Source organism: Adiantum capillus-veneris, chromosome 8 (genome assembly GCF_014529385.1).
Source record: "Adiantum capillus-veneris isolate H3 chromosome 8, ASM1452938v2, whole genome shotgun sequence".
NCBI classification, from domain to species: Eukaryota; Viridiplantae; Streptophyta; class Polypodiopsida; order Polypodiales; family Pteridaceae; genus Adiantum; species Adiantum capillus-veneris.
In genome coordinates, this window is record NC_140938.1 from 28566006 (window position 1) to 28592038 (window position 26033).

The 26033-nt window shown below is 44.0% G+C and overlaps 1 protein-coding gene across 1 annotated transcript; it reads left to right on the plus strand.

Moving 5' to 3' along the window:
• On the plus strand, window positions 1-21016 carry LOC147451863 (Tetratricopeptide repeat (TPR)-like superfamily protein). The gene is made up of 6 exons (XM_086517735.1): window positions 1-1627; window positions 1952-2136; window positions 2214-2384; window positions 2460-2660; window positions 19693-19944; window positions 20031-21016. The coding sequence occupies exons 1-6, from the start codon at window positions 103-105 to the stop codon at window positions 20490-20492; spliced, it is 2796 nt and encodes a 931-aa protein (XP_086373861.1). The 5' UTR covers window positions 1-102; the 3' UTR covers window positions 20493-21016.
• The last annotated feature ends 5017 nt before the right edge of the window (window positions 21017-26033 follow it).

Below are 26033 nucleotides of genomic sequence, written 5' to 3' on the forward strand. Positions count from 1 at the left end.
CTATTAGGCTTACCGTCGTCACGAATCTGTGAGAGAGAGAGAGAGAGAGAGAGAGAGAGAGAGATTGTCTGTTAGACGACACAAGGCAGATAGAAGAAAAAGATGTCCATTCCGCAGGATTTGTATCCTTCAGACGAAGACCTGATTTTTGAAGAGGAGATATTGCGAAATCCCTTTACGTTGAAGCTATGGTGGCGCTACCTCGCTGCACGCAGAGATGCCCCCTTCAAAAAGCGCAAGATTCTCTATGAACGAGCAGTTAAAGCCCTTCCAGGTAGCTACAAACTCTGGCATGCTTACCTGCGAGAAAGAATGGAGACTGTCAGGGATCTCCCTATCCACCATGAACAGTATGAGGTGCTCAACAACACCTTCGAAAGAGCACTTGTTACGATGCACAAGATGCCCCGCATTTGGACCATGTACTTGCAAGTTCTCACTGATCAAAAACTAATCACACGTGCACGCCGCACTTTTGATCGTGCCATGCGCTCTTTGCCAGTCACTCAGCATGATAGGCTGTGGGAACCTTACCTCAAATTTGTGAGCCAGTCAGGTATTCCTATAGAAACCTCTCTTAGGGTTTACAGAAGGTATCTAAAATTTGATCCCACCCATATAGAAGAATTCATAGAGTTCTTGCTAGCCTCTGAGCGCTGGCAAGAGGGAGCAGAGAGGCTTGCGGAAGTGCTCAATGATGAAGGCTTTCAATCTATCAAAGGAAAGACCAGACATCAGCTTTGGCTTGAGCTTTGCAATTTACTTACCAAGCATGCTAATGAGGTTTCCGGTCTTAAGGTAGATGCAATTATCCGGGGAGGCATACGCAAGTTTACTGATGAAGTTGGTCGTCTCTGGACATCTCTTGCTGACTACTACATACGTAGAGGCTTGTTTGAAAAGGCACGAGACATCTATGAAGAGGGCATGACCACAGTAATTACAGTCCGCGATTTCAGCATGATTTTTGATGCCTATAGTCAGTTTGAGGAGAGCATGCTTTTGGCAAAGATGGAAGCTCGAGATGCCGAAACTGATGATGAAGGAGAGGTAACAGAAATAGAAAGCAAAGATGAGAATGGAGAATTGGATGCGAAGAGAGGGATGGATGAAAGGAAAAAAGGGGGTGCAGGTTTATTAGCTGATATTGATTTACGAGAACTTCCTCGGTTTTGGTTGAATGATACGAATGACATAAATTTACGTCTAGCTAGGCTGGAATATCTGATGGAAAGGAGGCCAGAGCTAGTGAGCAGTGTTCTTTTGAGGCAGAATCCTCACAACGTGCAGGAGTGGCACCGAAGGGCAAAGCTCTTTGCTGACAATCCTGCTCGACAAATACTAACTTACACAGAGGCTGTAAGAACAGTTGATCCCTTTAAGGCTGTTGGTAAGCCACATACTTTGTGGATAGCCTTTGCTCACTTGTATGAGAGACATAACGACCTTGTAAATGCAAGGGTTATTTTTGAGAAGGCTGTTCAAGTGAATTATAAGGCAGTTGATGACCTTGCATCAGTTTGGTGTGAATGGTCGGAGACTGAGTTACGGCATAAGAATTTTAAAGGAGCTCGCGCACTTTTGCGACGAGCCACAACAGAGCCTTCTCTTGCGGTCAAACGAAGAGGTAGGATTATTCATCAACTGTTGTTACATCTTCTTTTAGTTTCTGCATGTTTGTTTTCTATTAGCATAATGAGACTTTGATGTTGTGCACTCTCATCATGCTTATTCTTCCTGAGCATGTAGCTTTTTTCAGTATGACTTGTATGCCTGTTTTATGCCTGCTTTCAATGGTTATTTGACTTGATATTTCACATTTTGTCTTAATCAACTGGTTGTTCTTCTCACAAAATCAGTTCATAGTACTTGCATGGCGCTTTTCCTGATGTTGGTATAAGCCATAAGGGTCATAGAGTAGTATATTAACAACATGCTTTCATTAATGCAGTGCAAGCAGAGGGGGACGAACCTGTCCAGATGAAGCTGTACAGGTGTCTCAAAGTCTGGTCTTTCTATGTTGATTTGGAAGAAAGCTTGGGTACACTAGAAACAACTCGAGCTGTTTATGAAAGGATAATCGAACTGAAGATAGCGACTCCACAAATGATAATAAATTTTGCGTTGTTGCTTGAGGTATGAAAAGTGCAAGGCGCTCTTTTTGCAAGGAGTTTGGTTCTGAGGTTCTGAATGTGTACATGAATAATGTGCAGGATCACAAGTATTTTGAGGATGCTTTTAAGGTGTATGAAAAGGGGGTTCAGGTTTTTAAATACCCCCACGTTCGAGATATCTGGATTACATACCTTTCTAAGTTCGTGAATCGATATGGAGGAAAGAAACTGGAACGTGCTAGAGATTTGTTTGAACAAGCTGTTGAGAAGGTATATGGGTTCTTACTAAATTGCATGCCTTACAGTACCTACTGTGGCAACTAACTGGCGGAACTTTATCTGCAGGCCCCGCCTGAAGATGTTAAACCCTTATACCTGCAGTATGCAAAGCTTGAAGAGCTTCATGGGCTGGCTCCACATGCCATGGCTGTGTATAATCGTGCAGCAAAGGCTGTTCCAGATAATGAGAAGATGGCCATATACGAAATTTACATTGCTCGAGCAGCAGGAGTTTATGGCATTCCCAGAACACGTTCAATCTACGAGGTTTGCTCCCACCTCTTCTACTTCTGATGGAAATGTGAATGTATAGAAAGAGTTTAGCCTTGAATGTTCTCTTATAATATTTATCTGCTACATTAGGGGTATGGCCGAAGTGTATGCAAGATACAAGTTTGAAGGTTATTAAGTCATGCTACCAAAGACATGCAAGAGACAACCTGTGAAATCAGTGATGGAGACAATAGTCGTGATGGATGCTAGGGTTAGGATCCTAAATTGGAAATGGGTGCATGGTTTGTGACTTTTCTTAGCACACCTAGGAATTCTCTATGTTTACACGGAAAAGATTGTTTTGTTACATAAGTTATAACACGTTAAGCACATATTACTCAAGGGAAAGTACAAAAGAAACACGATAGCTTAGTGCAATAGAGGTGTAGTCAATCAAATCGAACCAAAACTATATTTTGTTCTTTATGGGGTTTTTGTAATGATTGGAATCAGAAATTTGTAATTTTGTACGGAATTGTGGCAGTTGGACCACCCTGTGAATGCCTAGTATGGCGTGCAGGAGGAGAGCATGAGAGACATGCAATGAAACGAAATGTTATATTAAACGTCTTCAAAAGGCCAAAATGACTTATGAGACCAAACTGATACAATCCTGGAGGATCTAATACAATGTCAAGGTACAAAATTAAATGGAGTAAAATAAAAGCTAAAAGCTAGAATGAAGAACAGTGTTCAAGGATGTGTGGCAGCGCCTAAGGATGTGTGGCATCAGGCGTTGTATGAGGATGTACTGCATCGGTCACTGAAGAATATCGTCAATGTCCGAGAGGTAATTAGCCTTACTTGATGTCTCTTATGCTGTGCTAGAATAGTCCCGATCCTTTGATGGAGCCTTTGTCGATGTCGTGGCGGCCTTCGTAGACGTGGGTATCTAGCTCTTTCAAGCTCAATGGCTCTGTCACTCAATATACCTTCAGTATAGGTGGACCTTGAAGTTTGTTATGAAACTTGCTCATCTGTCTGTTGAGTCTCTGCTCTGAAAAAATCAATGATTTCCCTATGGAATAATGAGTGTCCATATAGGGAGGTCTTTGAGATCGTAGATTTAGGAGTACCAATTGAGGCCAGGATTCACCACTTCTGTCATATAGAGCCGAAGACGAAGTTACAATACATGTAATTGTCCAGTGTACTATGAGATACGAGGCCGCTTTCAATATCTATTCAGAAAGGCTTTGGACCACTGGCTAGAGTCATGGAATATCAAGATCAGTAATGCCTCGGGTTGTTTTTGCTAGAGTTGCGCAGACAGAGGGAGAGACTCCTCAGGAGATTAGATAGTGGGAGACTGAAATACGATGTGCTATAGGTAAGATGTGCTGTAACCGGCCTGTTCAATCCAAAAAGGGCGGTAGACTTTACTTTAAACCTTGATTTAGCTTTCACCCATTATTAGTCGTCTATTTTACCTGTACTTTCAAGACACAACAAAGGGGAGAGGGATACAGGCTGCTAGATTGCACCTGTATGAGTAGACAGACACCAGATTGGCCCCTAACTTAGGCGCCCCTTTTGGTATTTCTTTATTGTTCAAAAGAGGGAATAAACGCTGTGGTTCCCTACAAGCTGCCCCGCACAAACTCGGCTGAATTTCCACTGTTCCAGCCCGATTTCGGCAGCATAACTGTACTAGAACCCTTCACAGTCAGTATTCCCACGCATTGGCCGACTTTCCCGACGCATACGGGCACTTTGCAAAACCTGGCGAGAATCTGCAGCACGCTGAATTCTCTGTTTTCAGCCCTGAAAATGCGCCAGATCACTTGTACAGCGGTCCCCTTGCGTCCCCGAACCTCCTGGGGGTATTAGGGTCTGTTTAGGGCCAAAACCCTAAACCTGCAAAAATACACAGCAGGCTGTAATTTACTGTTTCGGGCTCCGTTTCGCGTGCCGGTCGCATCCGTAGCAAGTCCTCGAGCTCCCGCACCTGTAGGGCTACTTGCCCTTTGAATCGGACGAGATTTCTGGCGTGAAACCTCTCCGAATTCACCTGTACCTACGGGGGGATTAGCCGCTAGCTAATCCAGTACCTGTGCAAGAGGCTCTTGCCTCGGCAATCGCGCATGAACCCACACAACTGTACATTGGTCAAATGAAGAGCCCACTAGAGGGGCATAACATACTGCCAAAGGGGAGAGAGAGGGCAGTGCGTAGCGTGCAGGGCATCACTCCTGGCACCGCACTGTGCATAAGAGGGAAAGCAAGCACTCCATAGCTCTTAACCTGTGACAAAATCTGAAAATGAGCCTCTCCCAGCTTAAAATTCAGCGCCCCCTTCTCTTGCATGAGGAAAGTGCACCAGAAGGTGCCACTTGGCACATTTATAAGCATTTTCCCATTTCGGGGTTGCCGTCTAAAAATATCCCAACCGGTTGCCCAGTTGACTTCACGGCAGAGTAAGAAAATGTTCCCCTTGTCATTCCGGAGGTAATGATGTCAACACATTTTCAGGTCCCAAAATAGCAGTTCCCTAAATTTTAGGAGATGCTGCCATTGTATCTTTCTAGGTCATCCGACCCTCTTTGTACACTGCGGCCACATCCAGAACTGAAATGTAGCCTCTGTAGCAAAGGATTCCACTTTGGCTAGTCAATGACCCCACTTTGGCTAACCATAGTCTTTGTCCAACCTTAGTGCTCTCTTGCCCTTAGGCCTGGACTCCCTCTGGACAGTTCCACACTAGCTATGCAATGCAGGCCAGTTAGATTTTCTGAGGGGTGTTTCCAAAAAGTGAAAGTAAATAGATAATAAGAAAGAAATCAACAAAAAAGATAGATAGTAGTCACACGCTGGTGACATGTGCACATCATATACCAGCTAGAGATTGATCATAAATCCATCCTTTGTGACCTGGAGAAGATGCTCTCTGTAAAGAGCCATCTTCGTGCCAAGCTCTCGTATCAGCTTTGTCCATGTCCTACTGTCACAAAGTGCTTACGTGTCAAGCTACTAAAAAACGGAGCCAACCTGCAGATCCATACGCCAATCACCTGCATCTACAAGTACAAGATACTCCTTTCCTTTATGATCAAAGGATAAGGTTTTCTTAACATAGTCAGGAATGGGATGCATCTTGTAGTGCCAAGGCATTCCCAAGATAACATCGCATCCTTCAAGTGAAGCTAGTAAGAAAGACTCTTGATCTTTATAGTTGTCGACCTATAGATTCAACTTCCCTATGATTGGAGTAGAGTTAGAGTTCTGTCCTTTGAAAGCAGATTGTACTTGAATAGAAACTCAAAAACGATTGGGCTGTAAGTTGAGGTCATCGGCTAGCTTTGTAGAGATGAAGTTGTCTGTACTGCCAGGGTCAAACATAATAAGAGCCCGTTGGTTGTTGATACTACCCCATGCTTTGAGAAGAGCTCTTTCTTTTCCATCCTTGGTTGTATTTCCCTGTACATCTGGGACTGCATTGGAAGAGGGTGGTTGCGGAGGTTTGGTAGGACAATCACCCTTCATATGACCAACTTGTCCACACTTGAAGCATCTTCCTTCACTAATGTAGGTTCGCAACTCAGCAGGAGAGAGATATCTCCCTTTCTTGGGCTGATTTGGCTTTGCTTCTGCTTCGGAGGCGGTTCTTTTCTTCTTTTGAGAAGAAGAAGTAGAGGTAGGCTGCTCATGGAGAGCCTTCTGCTTGGCATGGTAAGTGCTTTGCTCCATCATGGGAGTTCCCTTGTCATGTATTCCATGAGCTATGCGAGTTGATTCCATAAGTATCTGCAAGTTACCTTGAGGGTAAAGCTTCATAGCCTTTTGCAAGGCTTCATGCAATCCTGCTTCAAACTTGCGCATCTTTTCCGAATTGTCAATCTTCTTGAATGGAGTGACTTTCAAGAGAACGTCCCAAAACCTATCCACATAGCGTGGAACAGTTTCGTTTTCCGACTGTGAAAGTCGATCCCATTCTTTCTTTACCTCTTCTTCATAGTCTGGAGGAAGGAACTGTGTGTAGAACTCCTTCTTGAAAGCAGTCCAATCTTGGGGTTTGTGATCTTCCAGGATAAGGGTTAACCACAAACTGCTGGCGGTGCCTTTCAGGTACATACTGACATGGCGAAGCTTGGATCTTTCTTTAAAATTCCCTTCAGCAAATGCAACTTCGAATTGGCGGATGAAAGCCAAAGCTTTGTCATTATCACGCCGTCCATTGTAGGTGTCGAATTTCACATCTTTGTCTCCCGACTTGAATGTTTTCTGCCTGTGGTGCTTCTTCTTATGGTGCTCCTTCTTTCTATGCTTAGACTCCTTGAGTACAGGAGTCCTTTCCCTTTAATGCACTTCTTGCTGCGACGGATCGTCAAGAAACATGTCTTCTGGAGCAACTATGTCACCCAGATCCTTCATGAAAGAGAACTGAGGGGAATCAGGGGGATCCTGCTCTTGAACCTTTGGATTAAACCGCACATGACGTTCTGGAGGTTTCCTTTGTCTCTCGTGCATGCGGGAGGTTCCAATCAAAGGATCTTTCCTTGATTCTGGCGCCTTTGGGTTCTGCGGGATTTCTCCCGATCCCATCGGCATTTTCTCCTTCCCTTTCTCAAGAGTATGGAGAATCTTTTGGACTTTTGGATGGGAGAGAGCTTTTTGCAACTCTTCCATTTGTTGTTGAAGGAGAGAGAACTCTATCTCACGTCCTCCCATTCCTGCAGTCTGCCAAGAGTCGTCAATCCCTTAAGGAAGAGAGAGATGACCTTGCTCTGATACCACTGTCACAAAAATACGGAAGCGTAAACTGACTTTTAATTGTACTTCAAATACTCAAAGAATTAGAGAGAGAGAGAAAGCTCGACACTTCATTGGGGACCAGAAGATGGGTTGGTCCCCCCCCATAAAGAGATTATCTTTATTACTAAGGGAGAATCTTTACAAGCACAAAAACGGGGCAATAGCCCGTCCTCTATTCTTTCTTTTCTACTTCTGATTGAGAGAGTGCGAAAGCTACTCTCTGAATACTGAGAGGATTTTCTCTCTATGAGATTTTGGGAAGCTCTCGAAAACGTGAGTCTATCTTCCACAAAACTCAACGGAAGCGATGGAATTGCACGAAACTTTGTGTACGCGTAGTGTAGGTAGAGGAGAACTAGATTCTATATGTATTTTACTGAAATTCACCCTAAAGGAGGTGATTAAGGGCTGAAAACAGAGAATTTACAGCCACCACACTCTACGAAGAGAGTGCCTGCTGTAACTTCTCGCGATGAAACTTCACCAAAAGCTGGCTATGGCTATGAGAACCCTTGTTCTAGACGATGGGAGCACAAGGCCACCACATATGTCGCAAGGGGTTGCTCTCAAGCTTCCATGGAGGGCTCCAATGGGTAGAGCATACTCACAATAGAGGGGGTAGGAGCACTGCCAACACTGAAAATGGGGAAGGGGGGGCTCCTAAATAGCCATTAGGGAGAGGGGGCGCTAGGAAGAGAGAGGGTGAGAGAGAGTTAGTTTGCATTGGTAAGTGTGCCACTTGACACACTTACTTAATAACTTAAAAACCCTTCAACTTTCACTTTTAAAAGTTCACAAACTATTAATGAAATGTGCAAATTGAACCACAACTGCACACATAGATGCAATCCAATGAAACTGTTACCTGCTCCCGAGCGCAATGCCGTACCAGCGTTGCTCTGGCATTACCTGTTCGCACTTGTCCGGTCATTTGGTTCGGCATAAACAATTTAAAAATGCTTTAACTGACTTATCCTAAGGCCGTAAATTAATTCAGGCCTTAGGGTTATTAATCTAAGGACCCCATCTCATTCCTGTGCTTGCATTAGCGCGCGTATTTTTCTGAGGCTACTATCTACCCCTTCATTGAAGGCCCGATTTCCCAATCACTAGGGCTTCAGGGTATTTTCTGTTAGGGTCTCCCTGAGGTGCACTGGCCCATACTTGGGCGCACTTGAGGCCCCATAACTGCTAAATCTATTCTGATGTGTACACAACTAATTAGATAATTCTTTTCTCGTAAATACATAAATTATTTACAAAGTCTGACATAGTTACTGAAACCGGCCTGTTCAATCCAAAAAGGGCGGTAGACTTTACTTCAAACCTTGATTTAGCTTTCACCCATTATTAGTCGTCTATTATACCTGCGCTATAGTGACAAGAGAGGAGAATGGGATACAGATGCTAGAATGCACCTGTATGAGAAGACCGACACCAGATTGCCCCCTAACTTAGGCGCCCCTTTCGGTATTTCTTTATTGTTCAAAAGAGGGAATAAATGCTGTGGATCCCTACAAGCTGCCCCGCACAAACTTGGCTGAATTTCAACTGTTCTGGCCCGATTTCGGCAGCATAACTGTACTAGGACCCTTCACAGTCAGTATTCCCACGCATTGACTGACTTTCCCGACGCATACGGGCACTTTGCAAAACCTGGCGAGAATCTGCAGCACGCTGAATTCTCTGTTTTCAGCCCTGAAAATGCACCAGATTGCCTGTATAGCGGTCCCCTTGCGTCCCCGAACCTCTTGGGGGTATTAGGGTCCGTTTAGGGCCAAAACCCTAAACCTGCAAAAATACACAGCAGGCTGTAATTCACTGTTTTGGGCTCCGTTTCGCGTGCCAGTCGCATCCGTAGCAAGTCCTCGAGCTCCCGCACCTGTAGGGCTACTTGCCCTTTGAATCGGACGAGATTTCTGGCGTGAAACCTCTCCGAATTCACCTGTACCTGCGGGGGGATTAGCCGCTAGCTAATCCAGTACCTGTGCAAGAGGCTCTTGCCTCGGCAATCGCGCATGAACCCACACAACTGTACATTGGTCAAATGAAGAGCCCACTAGAGGGGCATAACATACTGCCAAAGGGGAGAGAGAGGGTAGTGCGTAGCGTGCAGGGCATCACTCCTGGAACCGCACTGTACATAGGAGAGAAAGCAAGCACTCCATAGCTCTTAACCTGTGACAAAATCTGAAAATCAGCCTCCTCTCTCATTTTAGGCGCCCCCTCTCTGGCCAGGAGTAGCAAAATGCTCACAGAGTGCCACATGGCACATTTTCCAACTTTGGGCATTCCCGGCTAAAAATATCTCAACTGGTGTGTCAGTTGACTTTGAAGCAGAGTAAGAAAATGTTCCCCTTGTCATTTCGGAGGTAATGACGCCAACACATTTTCAGGTCTCAAAATAGCAATTCCCTAAATTTTAGGAGATGCTGCCATTGTATCTTTCTAGGTCATCCGACCCTCTTTGTACACTGCGGCCACATCCATAACTGAAATGTAGCCTCTGTAGCAAAGGATTCCTTTGGCTAGTCAATGACCCCACGTGGCTAACCATAGTCCTTGTCCAACCTTAGTGCTCTCTTGCTCTCAGGCCTGGACTCCCTCTGAACAGTTCCACACTAGCTATGCAATGCAAGGCAGTTAGATTTCCCGAGGGGTGTTTCCAAAAAGTGAAAGTAAATAGATAATAAGAAAGAAATCAACAACAAGGATAGATAGTAGTCACACGCTGGTGACATACCTCCCTCTTGAAATCTCAAACGTCCTCGTTTGCATCTATGTCGTACATGCTCCTAGTCAACACTGATGTATTCAACACCTGTCGACACATGTACGACACATACATGCTCATTGTCAACCCTGGTGTATTCAACACCTCGTCGACACATGTATTGCCTGCGTGTGAACCTTGTCCCAATGACATAGTGGTAGCTTCGCACTCTACCATTGTTTTGAGTCACTAACTTTCCAATGACAATGGTAGCTGCACATTTTGTCACTGTCTTATAGTACACGTTGGATCCCGTAACACTTTCGAGCATACCCAAACCGACAGTTTAAGAATGCAGTTACACATGTACTCTTTACTAGAATCAACTATTGTATCCTTGACAAACTGACAAGACTCACTTCTATAGCACTAACCAAACTTTTGGACATTCCATAAGAGCAATTGCCAAACTGACAATCTGTATAGCTCTAACATTCATGTAACAGGTATTTCATTTGAGCTCACTTTAAATACCATGTACATCATTTGTTTCAGAAGCCATTGTCACACTGACAATCCATGTAGCTCTGAAACTCATGGGGTCAAGGTAGGTTGCAAACCGAAGGCTTCAAGGTAAAGTGATAACACAGTTGGTGACTCTGCAAGTTCACCTTCTTCCATCCACTTAGCATCCATTGGTGGATAGTTTCTGAACTTTACCAAGTAACGCCTAGCAACCTTGCCTTTCACTTTCCTTTCTTTGTGTGCCAAAATCTGTTCAGGGACCAAGATCTCGTCAAGTTCCTCGACTTCCTGCTGATCTTCAGTTGGCATATCTTCTGGCACATCACCCACATAGGGTCTGAGAAGACTCACATGAAACGCATTGTGAATCTTCCAACTGTCAGGCAATTTCAGCCTATATGCAACATCACTGATTATGTCGCATACTTGAAAAGGCCCATAGTAACGCATGCTGAGCTTTGGAAACAGTCTTTCCTTGCCCTTCATCTTCTTTAACCTTGCCTTTTCAAAGCGTAAAAGCACCCAATCACCAAGTGAATATACCACTTCACGACGGTGACGATCAGCTGCTTTCTTTTGCTTTGCCTGAGTCTTTTCTAAGGCCACTTTGACCTTCTTGTACATTTCATCCATGTCGTGAACATATTTGCTTCAAATATCTTGTCCTTTGTATGCAGTATGGGAGGAACTTTCTTGCCACCTTCAACTATCTCAAAAGGTGCCTTGCCAGTTGATGAATGCACTGTATTATTGTATGCATACTCCACCAATGGCAAATACTGCTCCCACTTTCCTTTATGCTCTGACACATAACACTTCAGCAGATCTAGGACAGTAGAATTTGCGTCTTTTGAGTGCCCATCTGTTTGAGGATGAAATGATGAAGAGAATTTGAGCGTTGTGCCCATATTCTCAAACAAGCCTCTCCAGAACAAACTTGTCATGCGTGGATCACGGTCGCTAACAATCGACTGTGGCATGCCATGATACTTGAAAATATTGCTCATAAACAAGCGTGCCATCTGATCTTGCTTTATCTTCTTCCTGATAGGAATGAAATGAACATGTTTGTTGAATCTGCAAATAATGGTCCAAATACCATCATTTCCTGTCTGCGTTCTCGGAAGATCAAAGATAAAATCCATAGCAATACTTTCCCATGGTTTATCTGGAATAGGTAGTGGTTGCAATAACCTTGGTGCCTTTTGCCTGTCAAACTTGACCTTTTGGCATATTAGGCATTCTCGCACAAAGGCATCCACATCTCTTCTCAATGTAGGCCAATAGAAGAATGTCTCAACCGCTTTAACTGTAGCATCGATACCACGATGCCCTGCATACGGTGGGACATGACTCTCTTCCATCACTTTGCATCGCAATGGCTTTGTGACACACAATCTGCCATGCATCATCATAAACCCATCTTTGAGAAGATAGTGTTCATGACGTTGTCCATCCATTAGCTGCTCGAAGACCCTTGCAAAATCTTCATCATTTTCATATTGTTCTCTCATATCATCAAGTGCATGATGATAAGGAATCGACACAGCTGAAATTTGTGGCTTCCTTGACAAGGCATCAGTCACAACGTTCTTCTTGCCTTCCACATGCACAATCTAAAAATGGAACATGGACAAGATATTTGCCCATCGCATATGCTTCTCAGATAACTTTGTCTGTGTCAAGAAGTATCGCAAGGTCTGATGGTCCGTTTGGACAACGAAATCTGCACCTAGCAGGTAGTGTTTCCAACTTAAGAGCGCATGAATCACAGCCAATAACTCTTTCTCATAGACCCGCATGGTCATCTCTGGCCCTTGCAAAATTCTGCTCTCATAGGCTACTACACTGCCATCTTGCATTAGCACTGCACCAATGCTACTACCACAGGCGTCACACTGGACCACAAATGACTTCCTAAGATCTGGCAACACAATGACTGGATCTGAAGTCATCTTTTCTTTTAAGAGATTAAAAGGTGAAATCTCTTTCTGTGTCCATCTAAAGGTGACTGCCTTCTTTTGAAGAGCATGTAAAGGTGAAGCAATCTCAGCGAAATTTCGGATAAACCTTCTGTAATAGGAGCATAGTCCCAAGAAACTTCGGACATCGTGCACCGTCTTCAAATTTGGCCATGACTTGATCGCTTCAACTTTTGCAGGATCCATTCTGACACCATCCTTTGAGACAATGTGTCCGAGAAAATGAATCTCTTCCAGAAAAAATTCACTTTTCTTTGCATTGATGAGCAACCTATGACTGCGTATCTCTTTGAACACAATGGCCAAGTGTCGCCTATGCTCCTCTTCATTCTTTGAGTAGACTATCATGTCATCAAAGAATGTACCAACAAACTGCGGGTGTGGACGGAAAATTCTGTCCATCATCCTATTGAACGTAGCAGGAGCATTTGTGAAACCAAAGGGCATCACTAAATATTCGTAAAGGCCAAACGTCGTTCTAAAAGCAGTCTTGTGCACATCCTCTGATCTAATGCGGATCTGATGGTACCCACTCTTTAGATCTATCCTGCTAAACATAGCTGCTCCTTCTAATTTGTCCATAATATCATCAATTCTAGGTATAGGGAACCTATTCTTGATGGTATTCTTGTTCAGTGCACGGTAGTCTATGCACATACGCCATGAGCCATCCTTTTTCTGCACCAACAACACTGGAGAACAGAATGGAGATGAACTGGGCTGAATCAGCCCCTTTTCTAACAACTCCTGTACTTGGCCCATTATCTCTTTCTGCTGAGCCGCACTAACCCTGTACGGAGGCTTATTTGGTGGGCTACTGCCTGGCACCAAATCTATCGCATAGTCCTCGGGTCTCTCTGGCGATAATTGAGACGGTAATAAATCGGAAAAGCAGTCACTATACTGTTGTAAAAACATTGACCTTTCTTTATCTAGCACAGATAAATTTGATTCATCACAATCTGACACTTCACGTGCAAAAACCAAGTACGCAAAAAGATGCTTTTTCATTACAGAAGTAATAGCAGAAGCTGATACAGTGCGAATAGACTCCCCTTTAAGCTTTACATCCAGAATGTAAGTCTTTCCCCTGCTCTGTACAGTGATCTTTTTGTTGTAGGCATCCATGATTCCCTGTACACGAAACAACCAAGGAATACCTAACAACACATCACATCCGTCCATTGGCATGATGTAAAATTCTTCAGCATCTACATAGTACTGGATATGTAGGCGCAATTTTCCAATGATGGGTGTCACAGCCTGTGTATGGCCAGGACATGCCAAACCTGCCTCTGCTATATACCCCATCTCTTCAGGTCTGATTCCCAACTTTGAAGCCAATTCTGGGGAAATGAAGTTGGCTTTGGCACCTGGATCAAAGAAGATAAGCACTGTTTGATCCCTGACCTTTCCCCATGCTCTGCAAAGCTCACTTGCATCTGAATTTGGCTTGTCACCCACCATATCTGGCACTAGATCAGCCATGGGCTTCTTTCCTTTCCTGTCCTCCTTGTCTTCAGAATCAGCTGGCCTTTTCTTTGTAGGACAGTTGTAAGCAATGTGGCCAGGCTGCTCACATATAAAGCATTTGTTCTCTGTCCTCAGGACCTTCTTTTGCTCTTATGACTTACGAGGAAAACGTCTTTTCCATTTCTTTGCTGGTCCCTTTTCTGATTCAGCCGTAGCTTTATCTTTCCCTGCGTTGGCTGACTCGTGAGTCCCTTTAGGAGCCTCATTTGGAACGTGCTTCTTGGCTGAATTTTTCTTGCCTGATCCTGCATTGATGCCAGTGTTAAATTCACAATTTTCTCCCTTGAGCAAACCATTGCCAGTGTTTGCTACCTCGATGAGCTGCGTCAAAGTAGTGACTTTTGTCTTCGTACAATACTTTCTCAATCCTTTAGGTAGGCCACAACAGTATGTTTCAATCTGTTCTGTCAATGGCACAAACCTATAGGAAGTTACTCCAAGTAGAGCTTTCCAAAACTTCCGATTGTAATCATCCAGATTCCTGCAAGTGGCAACATTAAGCAGGTGCCATTCTGTCATGACATCTGCTTCAAAGTCATCAGATAACCATGCTGCTGCAAAAATCTGCTTAAAGTAAATCCATGTGGACGGAGCTTGCCCTTGAAGCAATAAAGTTGTCCACCATTGTCCCGCATTCCCTGTCAAGAAAGTGGCTGCCTTGCGGACCTTTGAAGCCTCTGTAAAGTTCCCCCCTGCATAGGCCTGGTCAAACTGCTGGAGGAATGAGAGAGCCTTCTTCCTGTCATCAAACCCTGTAAAGGTCGTGAAAGACACACCTTTGCCACCTTCTTTGTACGGAGTTGGTCTCTCCAGCGGCGTTAAATTGTCATATGGAAGTGACTGAAACATGGGAACACTGTTAGGGTTCATTTGTGTACCTTGGCCGCTATTAACTTGACCTGGAAACGCCATATTTGGTTGCTGATTTGTAATTCCAGCCATACCAAAATTTGCTTGTGGCATCCCAAATTGGCCCTGAGTGCTCTGAAACCCTGGTAGCATGCCCGTGACACCATACATGGGGTTAGGTATCATCGTTTGAGCACTCCCAAACACTGTTCCTGGCGTGTAAAACTGATTTCCAGGTGCATGACCAGCCATGCTCTGGAATACCGATCCACCTCCAAAATAGCCAGGGTGTACTGAAGGTGGTGGGAAGACCTGTTGCATAGCTTGTAGGTTGCTTCCCTGCCCATTAGAACTAGCTATAGGCTGCTGAAAGGTGGTGGGCTGAACTGGGTACAGCTTGAAAAACTGGCATCTCAGCCACCTGTTCTTGCACCTTAGGCACAGGTTGTGGAGACTGCATGTTCTCCGTCAAGTGTACAGGTGTTTCCATTGACTGTGCGGTATGAATCACCTGTGCTCGAGCCTTAACAGGCTTTTGAATATGATCCAGTGACCCAACTTGCTGAGACGGAACAGGAGGTTGCAGAAAGGCTAAAAAACCTCGGATTTTGCATTACTTGTGTAAACATAGCCACAGCAGTAGCCAACTGGGTCGTGAATATATCATCATCCGTCTGTGGTGGTCTTGAGGACTCACCCACTTCATGTGTCTGTTGACCCTGCGAAGAGGAAACCTCTTCAGTCACATCATCTGGTCTGTCAGCCATAATTGCAATTCCCTGTGTCTGGTCTATGATCCCCTGTGTCTTCAAGCCCAATCTGACCAAGGCTCACTTCTATGGGAAAAAGTGATTTAATCCCGTCGATGGAACCATGAAACCGGCTTGTTCAATCCAAAAAGGGCGGTAGACTTTACTTCAAACCTTGATTTAGCTTTCACCCATTATTAGTCGTCTATTATACCTGCGCTATAGTGACACAAGAGAGGGGAATGGGATACAGATGCTAGAATGCACCTGTATGAGAAGACCGACACCAGATTGGCCCCTAACTTAGGCGCCCCTTTCGGTATTTCTTTATTGTTCAAAAGAGGGAATAAATGCTGTGGATCCCTACAAGCTGCCCCGCACAAACTTGGCTGAATTTCAACTGTTCCGGCCTGATTTCGGCAGCATAACTGTACTAGGACCCTTCACAGTCAGTATTCCCACGCATTGACTGACTTTCCCGACGTGTACGGGCACTTTGCAAAACCTGGTGAGAATCTGCAGCACGCTGAATTCTCTGTTTTCAGCCCTGAAAATGCGCCAGATCGCCTGTACAGCGGTCCCCTTGTGTCCCCGAACCCCCTGGGGGTATTAGGGTCCGTTTAGGGCCAAAACCCTAAACCTGCAAAAATACACAGCAGGCTGTAATTCACTGTTTTGGGCTCCGTTTCGCGTGCCGGTCGCATCCGTAGCAAGTCCTCGAGCTCCCGCACCTGTAGGGCTACTTGCCCTTTGAATCGGACGAGATTTCTGGCGTGAAACCTCTCCGAATTCACCTGTACCTGCGGGGGGATTAGCCGCTAGCTAATCCAGTACCTGTGCAAGAGGCTCTTGCCTCGGCAATCGCGCATGAACCCACACAACTGTACATTGGTCAAATGAAGAGCCCACTAGAGGGGCATAACATACTGCCAAAGGGGAGAGAGAGGGCAGTGCGTAGCGTGCAGGGCATCACTCCTGGCACCGCACTGTACATAGGAGGGAAAGCAAGCACTCCAAAGCTCTTAACCTGTGACAAAATCTGAAAATCAGCCTTCTCTCTCATTTTAGGCACCCCCTCTCTGGCCATGAGTAGCAGAATGCTCAGAGAGTGCCACATGGCACATTTTCCGACTTTGGGCATTCCCGGCTAAAAATATCTCAACTGGTGCGTCAGTTGACTTTGCAGCAGAGCAAGAAAGTGTTCCCCTTGTCATTCCGGAGGTAATGACGCCAACACATTTTCAGGTCCCAAAATAGCAGTTCCCTAAATTTTAGGAGATGCTGCCATTGTATCTTTCTAGGTCATCGGACCCTCTTTGTACACTGCGGCCATATCCAGAACTGAAATGTAGCCTCTGTAGCAAAGGATTCCTTTGGCTAGTCAATGACCCCACGTGGCTAACCATAGTCCTTGTCCAACCTTAGTGCTCTCTTGCCCTCAGGCCTGGACTCCCTCTGAACAGTTCCACACTAGCTATGCAATGCAGGGCAGTTAGATTTCCCGAGGGGTGTTTCCAAAAAGTGAAAGTAAATAGATAATAAGAAAGAAATCAACAACAAGGATAGATAGTAGTCACACGCTGGTGACAGTTACAACTTCTCTGATGAGTGCATAGGTGTGTCCATAGCAAACCACAAGTCACCACCCCCTCTGGAGTGCGCAACTGCCGAATGATGGCTTGAATGAATGGATCTCCCAAGGATCAAGGAATACGTTTTCACGTTGCCATAGAAGGTACCGTCTCCAAAGCTGTAGCAGTCCACAATAACCGCTCAAACAACCACCGGATGATCTCCTGAGAGCAATGGAGTGATGGACCACACAATAGGCAAAAAATCAGCCTGCTGTCCGCCCAAAAAAGACGCTGCAAAGGGTGCTGAAAACACTGCCGTAACAGAGATTTCAGCGTGCCTGTATGCCACCGATCGGTACGGGAGAGTGGCAGAGGTTTAGATGAACGGGTTCTCGCACTTCTCAACCGTCGAGGGACTGAAAACAGAGAGAAAACAGCAAGTAATGAGTGGCCAAAAAGTGGTGGTTGGGTGTAGATACGTAACAATGACGTAGATTTGCAAATTCCAGGCAGTGTAGAAGATTTCCATGAGTGCCTTGGCCGCTTCCGTGGATGCAAGAAGTTTAGCATTTGCGGAAAACGCAGCATGTGCCTAAAACTGCCAGCTGATCCAAAGACACAAATCTGAATCAGAAACGCAGGGCAGATCTGAGGCTTTTTTAGTGCGTTTTGTTGCAGAGAAGGGGCGCCACGAGAGGGAGGATGAGATCGTGGCCTCAGAATGCAAAAATGCTAGGCTGAATTTTAGCACTTCTCACGATGAAAAGCTGCAAAAACGCTAGCGCTACCCTTGGTTGCTGAGATAGATGGTGATTCTCCAAAAATGCTGGCTGTTGTGATCTTGGGAGGAGTACCCGATGTGGATGATGAAGCGCTGGTCCCATAGAGAGCCTGAAGCTGCTGATATACCATGCGAGTGCGCGTGTGGGGAAGAGAGAGAGAGAGAGAGAGAGAGAGAGAGAGAGAGAGAGAGAGAGAGTAGACCACAAACGCAAGATATGGTGAAGAGGCACGAGTAGAAGACCCTCAGTACAATCAGTATGATCTCTGTGAGATGTGGAAGTGGGTACCCCCTTGGCCCTATAAATAGGTGCCCAAGGGGAGGTAGGGCAAGGCCTGATAAAATCCCCCCCGACCCAACAGAAAATTGATATATATGTAAGCGCCCGGACAAAAGTGGGCAGCCGGCCCCAAACTCGGGCGGCTGGACTAGGTACAACCTAGACTAAGGGTGGCCATCCCGGAGACATGCTAGCTGTACAAGTATGCCCTAGACCTGTGAAGCAGCAGAGAGGTGTAAGTCTAACAAGTCAATGCTTCTTGAAGGGCATGCCCTGCCCCACAGAGTTGCCTTCTTACTGTACCTGCCCTGCCTTCCCCGCTGAATTTAACTTGGCCGATGTTACCTGCTGCCCACCCTGTTGAACTCTCATCCGCCCATGCTTTCAATGGCTGTCTTGTGCGTAGCCGCAGTAGCGCGGCCACTGCTGTGAAGCTCGGCCCTGCTACGTAGTGGTGCCCGTGATCTGCTCGCTGTCAGCGCAGATCCGTCTCCCGACGCCGCTGCCTTGCCCTATCCAGCAAGCAGCCAATCCTCAACCCTAACCCTCATTCAGACCTTGACCACCCGAAAAGGTCAACTAGGCAAGTATTTGCTTAGTATAACACGGTATATCTCTCATACTATCAAAAAAGCAATGATCTACAGCCATTAGACGTGAGTGTTGGCCTGCAATGGTCACACTAGGAAAAGTGATTGCAAATGGGGAGGTATCCTCGTGTTGCATCTCACAAGATTTCACTTGTGTGCACACGAGCATATTTGGGAAAGTTTGGCTTTTGTGATCTAACATCAATTTAGTATGATAGTTGACAAAACTTAGGACCCTTAAGACCCTTAAAGTGCATGACTCTAAAAGCATTTTTAAGTGAATAATGGTTTGTTTCATCTAGTTTTGTTCGGTAGCAAATAAAGTGATTTGATTTTTCCTTTTTCTGTTTTCTTGTGTCCCTTGCTTTTGATTTTTTGTAAGTGTTTGATCCCCTCTTATAATTCATTAGTTCAGACTATTCCAATCTTATGAAGGTATATAATTATGCTTCATTCAGACTATTCCAATCTTGTGTCCCTTGCTTTTGATTTTTTGTAAGTGTTTAATCCCCTCTTATAATTCATTAGTTCAGACTATTCCAATCTTATGAAGGTATATAAATATGCTTTGTTTTCTGATATCATTCGACTGCTGGCCTTCATTAAAGATTTCAACGTCTTATTGCCAGCAAACAGTGGTGTTTATATACTTTCTAGTTGGTAGAGGCTAACAAGGTCAACATGGTGCAACTCTGCAGCAAGCCATTGAATCTGGGCTTCCAGACAAAGATGTCAAGGCTATGTGCATGAAGTATGCAGAGCTGGAAAGGAATCTAGGAGAAATAGACCGTGCTCGAGCTATTTATATTCATGCCTCCCAAATGGCAGACCCCCGTTCGGACACAGAATTCTGGGAGAAATGGAATGAATTTGAGGTTCAGCATGGCAATGAAGACACTTTTCGAGAGATGCTGCGAATCAGGCGAAGTGTGTCAGCTAGTTACAGTCAGGTAAATGTTCTTTCTAATTGCGACTTGATATTTTGGGTTTTTGGGTTTCTTTATCACTTACGTTTAATGGTATTTGGGGTTGGCAGATGCATTTTATTCTTCCAGAGTACCTCATGCAAAAAGACCAAGGAAAGATGTCACTGGAAGAAACAGTTGATACTTTAAAACGTGCTGGGGTGCCTGAGGATGAGATGGCTGCCCTTGAGAGGCAATTGGCGCCTTCCGGTGCTCTAGCAAGAACTATCAAGGATGGAGTCAAAGCTGTATCCTTTGTCAGTGGTGGTATTGAAGGTGCAACTAAACCTCAAGCAGATATCAGGAATCCTGATGAGATAGATATTGGAGAGGAAGGAGAGGGAAGTGAGGCTGAGAATGAGGTTGAAGGATTCACAGAAAGGCAGATACCTGATGCTGTCTTTGGCAAGCTAGCTGATAAAAAGCAGCTTCTGCAACAGCAAGAAGATGGCTCTGGAAAGGGGGAGGAAAAAGAATGCGATGAACAACCCTTGGGGGCCTTAGAGAGATTCAAAAGACAGAGACGTCAATGATAGATTGGTGGCACTTATAATTTATTGAGTACGTTGCCAGTTAGCAATTCTTGCGGATGGAAAGGGCTGCATGCCAGGGTATGTCTCGGCAATCGATGAGTTTCAGCAGATTATGAAGATCGCCTTGCTACGTGTTTACACCCAAGCAGGGATGGGTACATGAGACGAGCTGGATCCTGGCAGTCGTCTTCTACGCTATTTGGCCATCGGCTATCATGTGTAAGCAGCTAAGGACAGGAAGTTTTAAGCAATATTTTCATTCCTTATTTGGCTAGCAAGATGATACAAAACTGGCTGTACAGCAAGAGAGGTTTTGGTCATGGCACCATTGTATGTGTGAGATACCGATGTAAGGTAGAGCTCTGCATGGGCTATATCGGAGGGGCCTAGAGTTACCTTTTTTGTTAAAGATCTCTTTGATCAACTTTGGTCAGCTTTCCTGATCGATTTTGGATCAAAGTTTATGGTAATGGAGTGGCAACAAAGTGGCTTTTGGTTATGAGAATAATTTTTTGGCTGGTTTGTGATTCGGTGTAAAGAAATCTACCTAGCTCCTTTCAAATATTGCCATCTCATTTCCATCATTATAAATTTTTAGACAAAAAAATTGCAGTGTTGGATTGTTGATGATTTATTGGCTGTTGCTTTGGCCAGTCTCGACTCCTGTCTCTCTTGGATGTAGATCTACGGGCAATGTCCTATGTGGGAAGAGTCATGTGGCACTCCCATGTGTAGCCTTAGGTGATACTTATGTTTGAGCTAATCTTGTTTTTTTTTTTAAAATCTCAAAAAACTACATTTTCCTTGCATTGATAACGTGAGTGTAGCCCCAAGTGTTATTTATCTAATGAGCCCTCCATCTTTGCATGTGGATGTAATCAAAGTCTCCTAGCCTCTCGATAAAGATTGGTGTGTGTCTGTCTAACCTTGCCAGGTTTAAAGTAGAAGCAGTTTTTTGGTATCCACACACAAGGGCCACCTAGCACATTAGTGGTAAAACCCTATTTACTTGGTTGAAATGAGGCCTTGGGATGTGCATCGTGGCAGAATAGCAGCCGTCGAGAACAATAGAATTGGATGACTGACAATGGCATGAGTAGCCTACATTTCGATCATTCCCTGTCTGCACGGTTTTTAGTGCTGCTGCTTGTACTTACGTCGCCTGTTGCTTTTCGCATACATAATTGCAATCAATTAGTACATCCAAGGTTGCTGCAACAATTACCTGCCAGGCTCATGATAGCAATTGCATCAATTACCTGCAATTGGTTGGAAGCCAACATCAGCTGTTCTCATTTAGTGTTTGCAGAGTTTATCATTGTCGCTCGGAAGACGTGTCAAAAACTTGAAAATTACCAAGTATAGAGAATAGCGCTAAGCTTCTTGAGTACTTCGTCAAAAGTTTGCAACAAGGCTAGACACAAAAGCAAGCATTCAGATGCAGCCTTCCCCAAGGAGAAACGTAAAAGAAAGTGTTCATATTCTGCGGTTCCCAAGGAGAAAGTACAAGGTATTGCAGGGGAATGTTGTTGACCGTTTTATTACAAAGAGTGCACTGTTTGCTAGTGAAATACATGGCACCTTTGACTCCTTTGGCGTGAGTAAGAGAGGGTACTCAACTATTCAGCAGTCTATGTCCTCCATTTTTGTGAAGAATGGAATAAAGTCTAAACTTTTACCAACAACAGCAAGTGTCCGGAAAGAGAGACTTCAACTTAACCATGCACAGACAGACTTCATTGGATGTCCATTTCATATTAGACTTCATTGGATGTCCATTTCATATTGATGGTATTTATAAATCTCAAGGAACAACTGTAATCTACGATGAGTACAACAATATCTTCATGGACTTTACTTTGTTGCAAACTAGGATGGTTGAGTTCTATAATGTAACATTTGAAGAGACAGATGACGTTTTGCATTTTGTTTTGAAGATAGATGAGTGTGAGACTCTCCAAGACAAGACGCCAGAACGAGTCACAATAACATTGATGAATAGGACTCTTTCAAAATGCCCCATTGATGATCCTTCATACTTTAGTGTTTAATCAGAAACAAACATATGGTGGCTTGGTGCTTTTCAGGTATTCCGATTCCATCTTCCTTCAGCTTTGGTGAGCCGTCTTGTGATTTAATGTTAGATTTAGTTTCACGTCTCCTACGGATTTAATCTTGAAGATAAAGAAAGAGGACCACAACAGTTTATACTGGGTGTTTCATCAAACCCCTATCCTTGATATCATTGATAAACAAATGAATCAAGGAAAGGTGCTGGTTGTAAATGGGAGGGGAGACTTTCAAGTCCAATGGCATCTTGCGGATATCTTAAAATATTAAAGTATATGTATAGTTGTGGAATGGGTGCTATGGTAAAGGCTCCATGCTTGTATCACATGGAGCCTGCAAAGATGATGGACTCAAAATGGCGAAGAAAGGCTCGTACTCGTCACAATGAGGATCCTAATTTCCACCCAGTTCTGGATGTTCCACTTGTCAATGTCCACATTTGTACAATGCATGCTCTTTGCAGAATTGTGGAGAAGTTGGTGTATCTCTACATTGGGTTTGCTTGGAAAATCAAGAACTCAAAAGAACAGAAGGTCGCGGTAGAGGCGCTTGAACTGGTTTTGTTAGAGATGGGTCTCCATGGGGGTAATGTGAAAATCCAACGGGATGAGAAAAGGTCAATTAATGATAAAGATGTACCTTGCAAACTATTTATTGGTGGGATTAAGGCACATCGTTTCTAATCAAAATCAACAGGCGTGAAAGATAAGAAGCTAACAAGCGTGGAAGGATATATCAGTCCACCTATGTCAGCAAAATTGAGTTTTAGCAATGGAAAAATTTGCATATAGCAGTGAAGGACCAGGAACCCACAACTTGCAATGCCAAGTATGAAGTGTGGTGTTCCATAAATGTGCTATTTCAGATGTGTGACAAAGATGAGTGGACACGAAATGATCTAAACAAGTTTAAGAAGAACCTTCAGCTACTAAAGAAAACATTTAAGACAGCATGGACTGAAACTCAGATTACTCATTACATGGTATTGTTAAAGCTCCCTTTTAAATGAAAAGGTCTAAAAGGATGTTTAAAATTCATGACAACTTGTTTTATTTGTAGCACATCATTTTCAATCACTTACCATACTTCATTCAAAAGTATAGAAACCCAAGCATAACAAACACCCAAGGTTTGGAAAAGTCTCAATACTTGACCAATAATGAATGTTTCAGACAGACACAACATGGTGGCTCTCGAGATAAGGCAAACAATTTGAAAGAGTTGTTTCAGTGGCTTTATTGTAGAATCCTTCACCAACTACAACAAAAACATGTATTAGACTGTTCGGCAACATCACAAGCAATTAGGCATTTGTAACAGAAGGAAAGGAAACGAGTAGAGGCATTCAACAACTCCAGTGCTCGTGAAGGCTAGAGAAAGTGGAGAGAGACAATGAAATATGTTAACAATAGGTGGATCAAGAGAATTTGATGTTAGGTAAAAACATGTACAAGAGTTTCCTAATGATATAATATTCCAGTACAAGTCACAAGTCTCTCAGCTTGATGATAGATAGTGGATATCTTTTGGTACATTACCCTTGTATTGGATCATTAAATGTTTTCCATAATCTAAGAGTTCATTTGGGTTTTGTTCCCCCAAAGTGACTGCCAATGCTGTGTATGTATAATAATAGGCTGCATGACCACCTGTGTATCCTGAACAATATCCAAAATTTTATGTAGCAAAAACTTTATCGACGAGGATAACTTTGTCTGCATTTTGTGGTAGCATTGGTTCACCTAGGAAGTATGAGAGCATCTTGAGGGCGAACATTGTAGTACTTTCCTCTTCAGACATTCCATTGTGAAAGACTAGTATGAGTGCCTCACAGAGTCTGGCAAGGTATTGTTCTACTGCTGCATCCCTTCCACGATACTCTCTTGTCCGACGACGAAAGAAGTCATCCTTTTCAATAATCCATGATTGTACACAAAAGGATGAGTTAGAGAAAGACAATGACAACTATATTTTTTTGGGGGGTTGGGTGGGGTTGCCTACCACGTAGCTCTCATCTTGCATATATAAGTCACCTTTCCATAGGTCCACTGACCTCCTGGATCCTTGTGCAGGACGTGTAAACCAATCCTCTACCTCTTGAGTACTGGTTGATAGCATGAGGTTGTTTCTGATAGCTTGGAAGGTAGTCTCATCTGAGAGTGTCTCTCTATACTTTTCTCCCTTGTCAAGGTAGAGTTTGAGGCCCTCCATTGGGTTACTGGAGGTTTCCACCGCCTCATTGTCACTGTTGTCATCAGATACAAAATCCACTCCTCCCTTCTTGAAATTTGAAGATGGTGGCAAGTGAAAAGTCCTCCCTTAAAGAAAATATACTTTGAATGTCATGGAGGAAAATGTATGATCTCTCATCAAATTTGAACTCTGGCAGTCCAGGTAGCATCAATGTGGCTTGCTTCTCATTAAAGCCATATACATATAAAGATAGTTTGATTTTAGATGTTTTAACTGAGAGTACTTTGCTTCGTTCCACCTCTTTAGCCTCCGCTCAAGATTAATATCCTCCTCAATCTTGGACACCTCATTGGACTCCATGTCCTCATCATCTTGTTCGTAGATCCTCCTCCTCATTACCTCTAAAGGATCCTTCAAGAGACTAGCAAATACAGAATTCAAGAATAGAAGGAACCCAAAGGATTCTTTGATTAGCTTGCAATCTCGTTCGTGTTGCATAGCACACCATGAGGGTCTGTAGATGATAGGCAGCTGATGGTACTTCTTGTATGACCGTCTTGTGGAATCACAATCTTTTAAGTGCACCACCACCATGTCAGCAAGAACCGCCTTGCCCCTTTGGACCTTAAGCAGAAACCTGTCTCTTTTAGACTTGAGGAAATCAATGTGCTGAGCTATAAGGTCATCAATAATGAATGGGGCATCAAAGATGGAGAGACCTTGTCGAACATTTCAGTAGCTCGTGTAGATACTGCAAAATCAAACAATCTTTCATCCACACATGCAAGATTTTCAACACCATCTACCCCTTCCTCCTTACATTTTGCAGCTGGCTCACATGCAGAAGAAAGATCAATGTCTCTCTTTTTGGTGCTGTAGTCATTTGAAGCTTCAGTATTACAGGCACTTCTTCATGTTCTGATGCTTCTGAGCCATTGAGGGGTTCCTCTGTCCCCATAACATCATCTCCAGGAAATATATCTTTGGCCTCCGCAAAGTCCACATCTCTTTTTAAAGAGCCTCTCAGCAACTGAGGTGGTCTCATTTCTTCTTCCTGTTCACCAAAGACAATTTGTGGATCCACCTTCTGCCTCTTCATTTTGTGAGATCCTTTTTGTGAGATCTTCATCCTAACAAAAACATAATACATGCAACAGTAGCTAAGTATTGGGACTAAGAAGCTTCAGCCACATACCATAGACACCAACATTTGACTTCTTTTATTAAATATTATAACAAATTTCTCAAAAATTGTAAGCTGTTGGTCTCCCTCTGTGT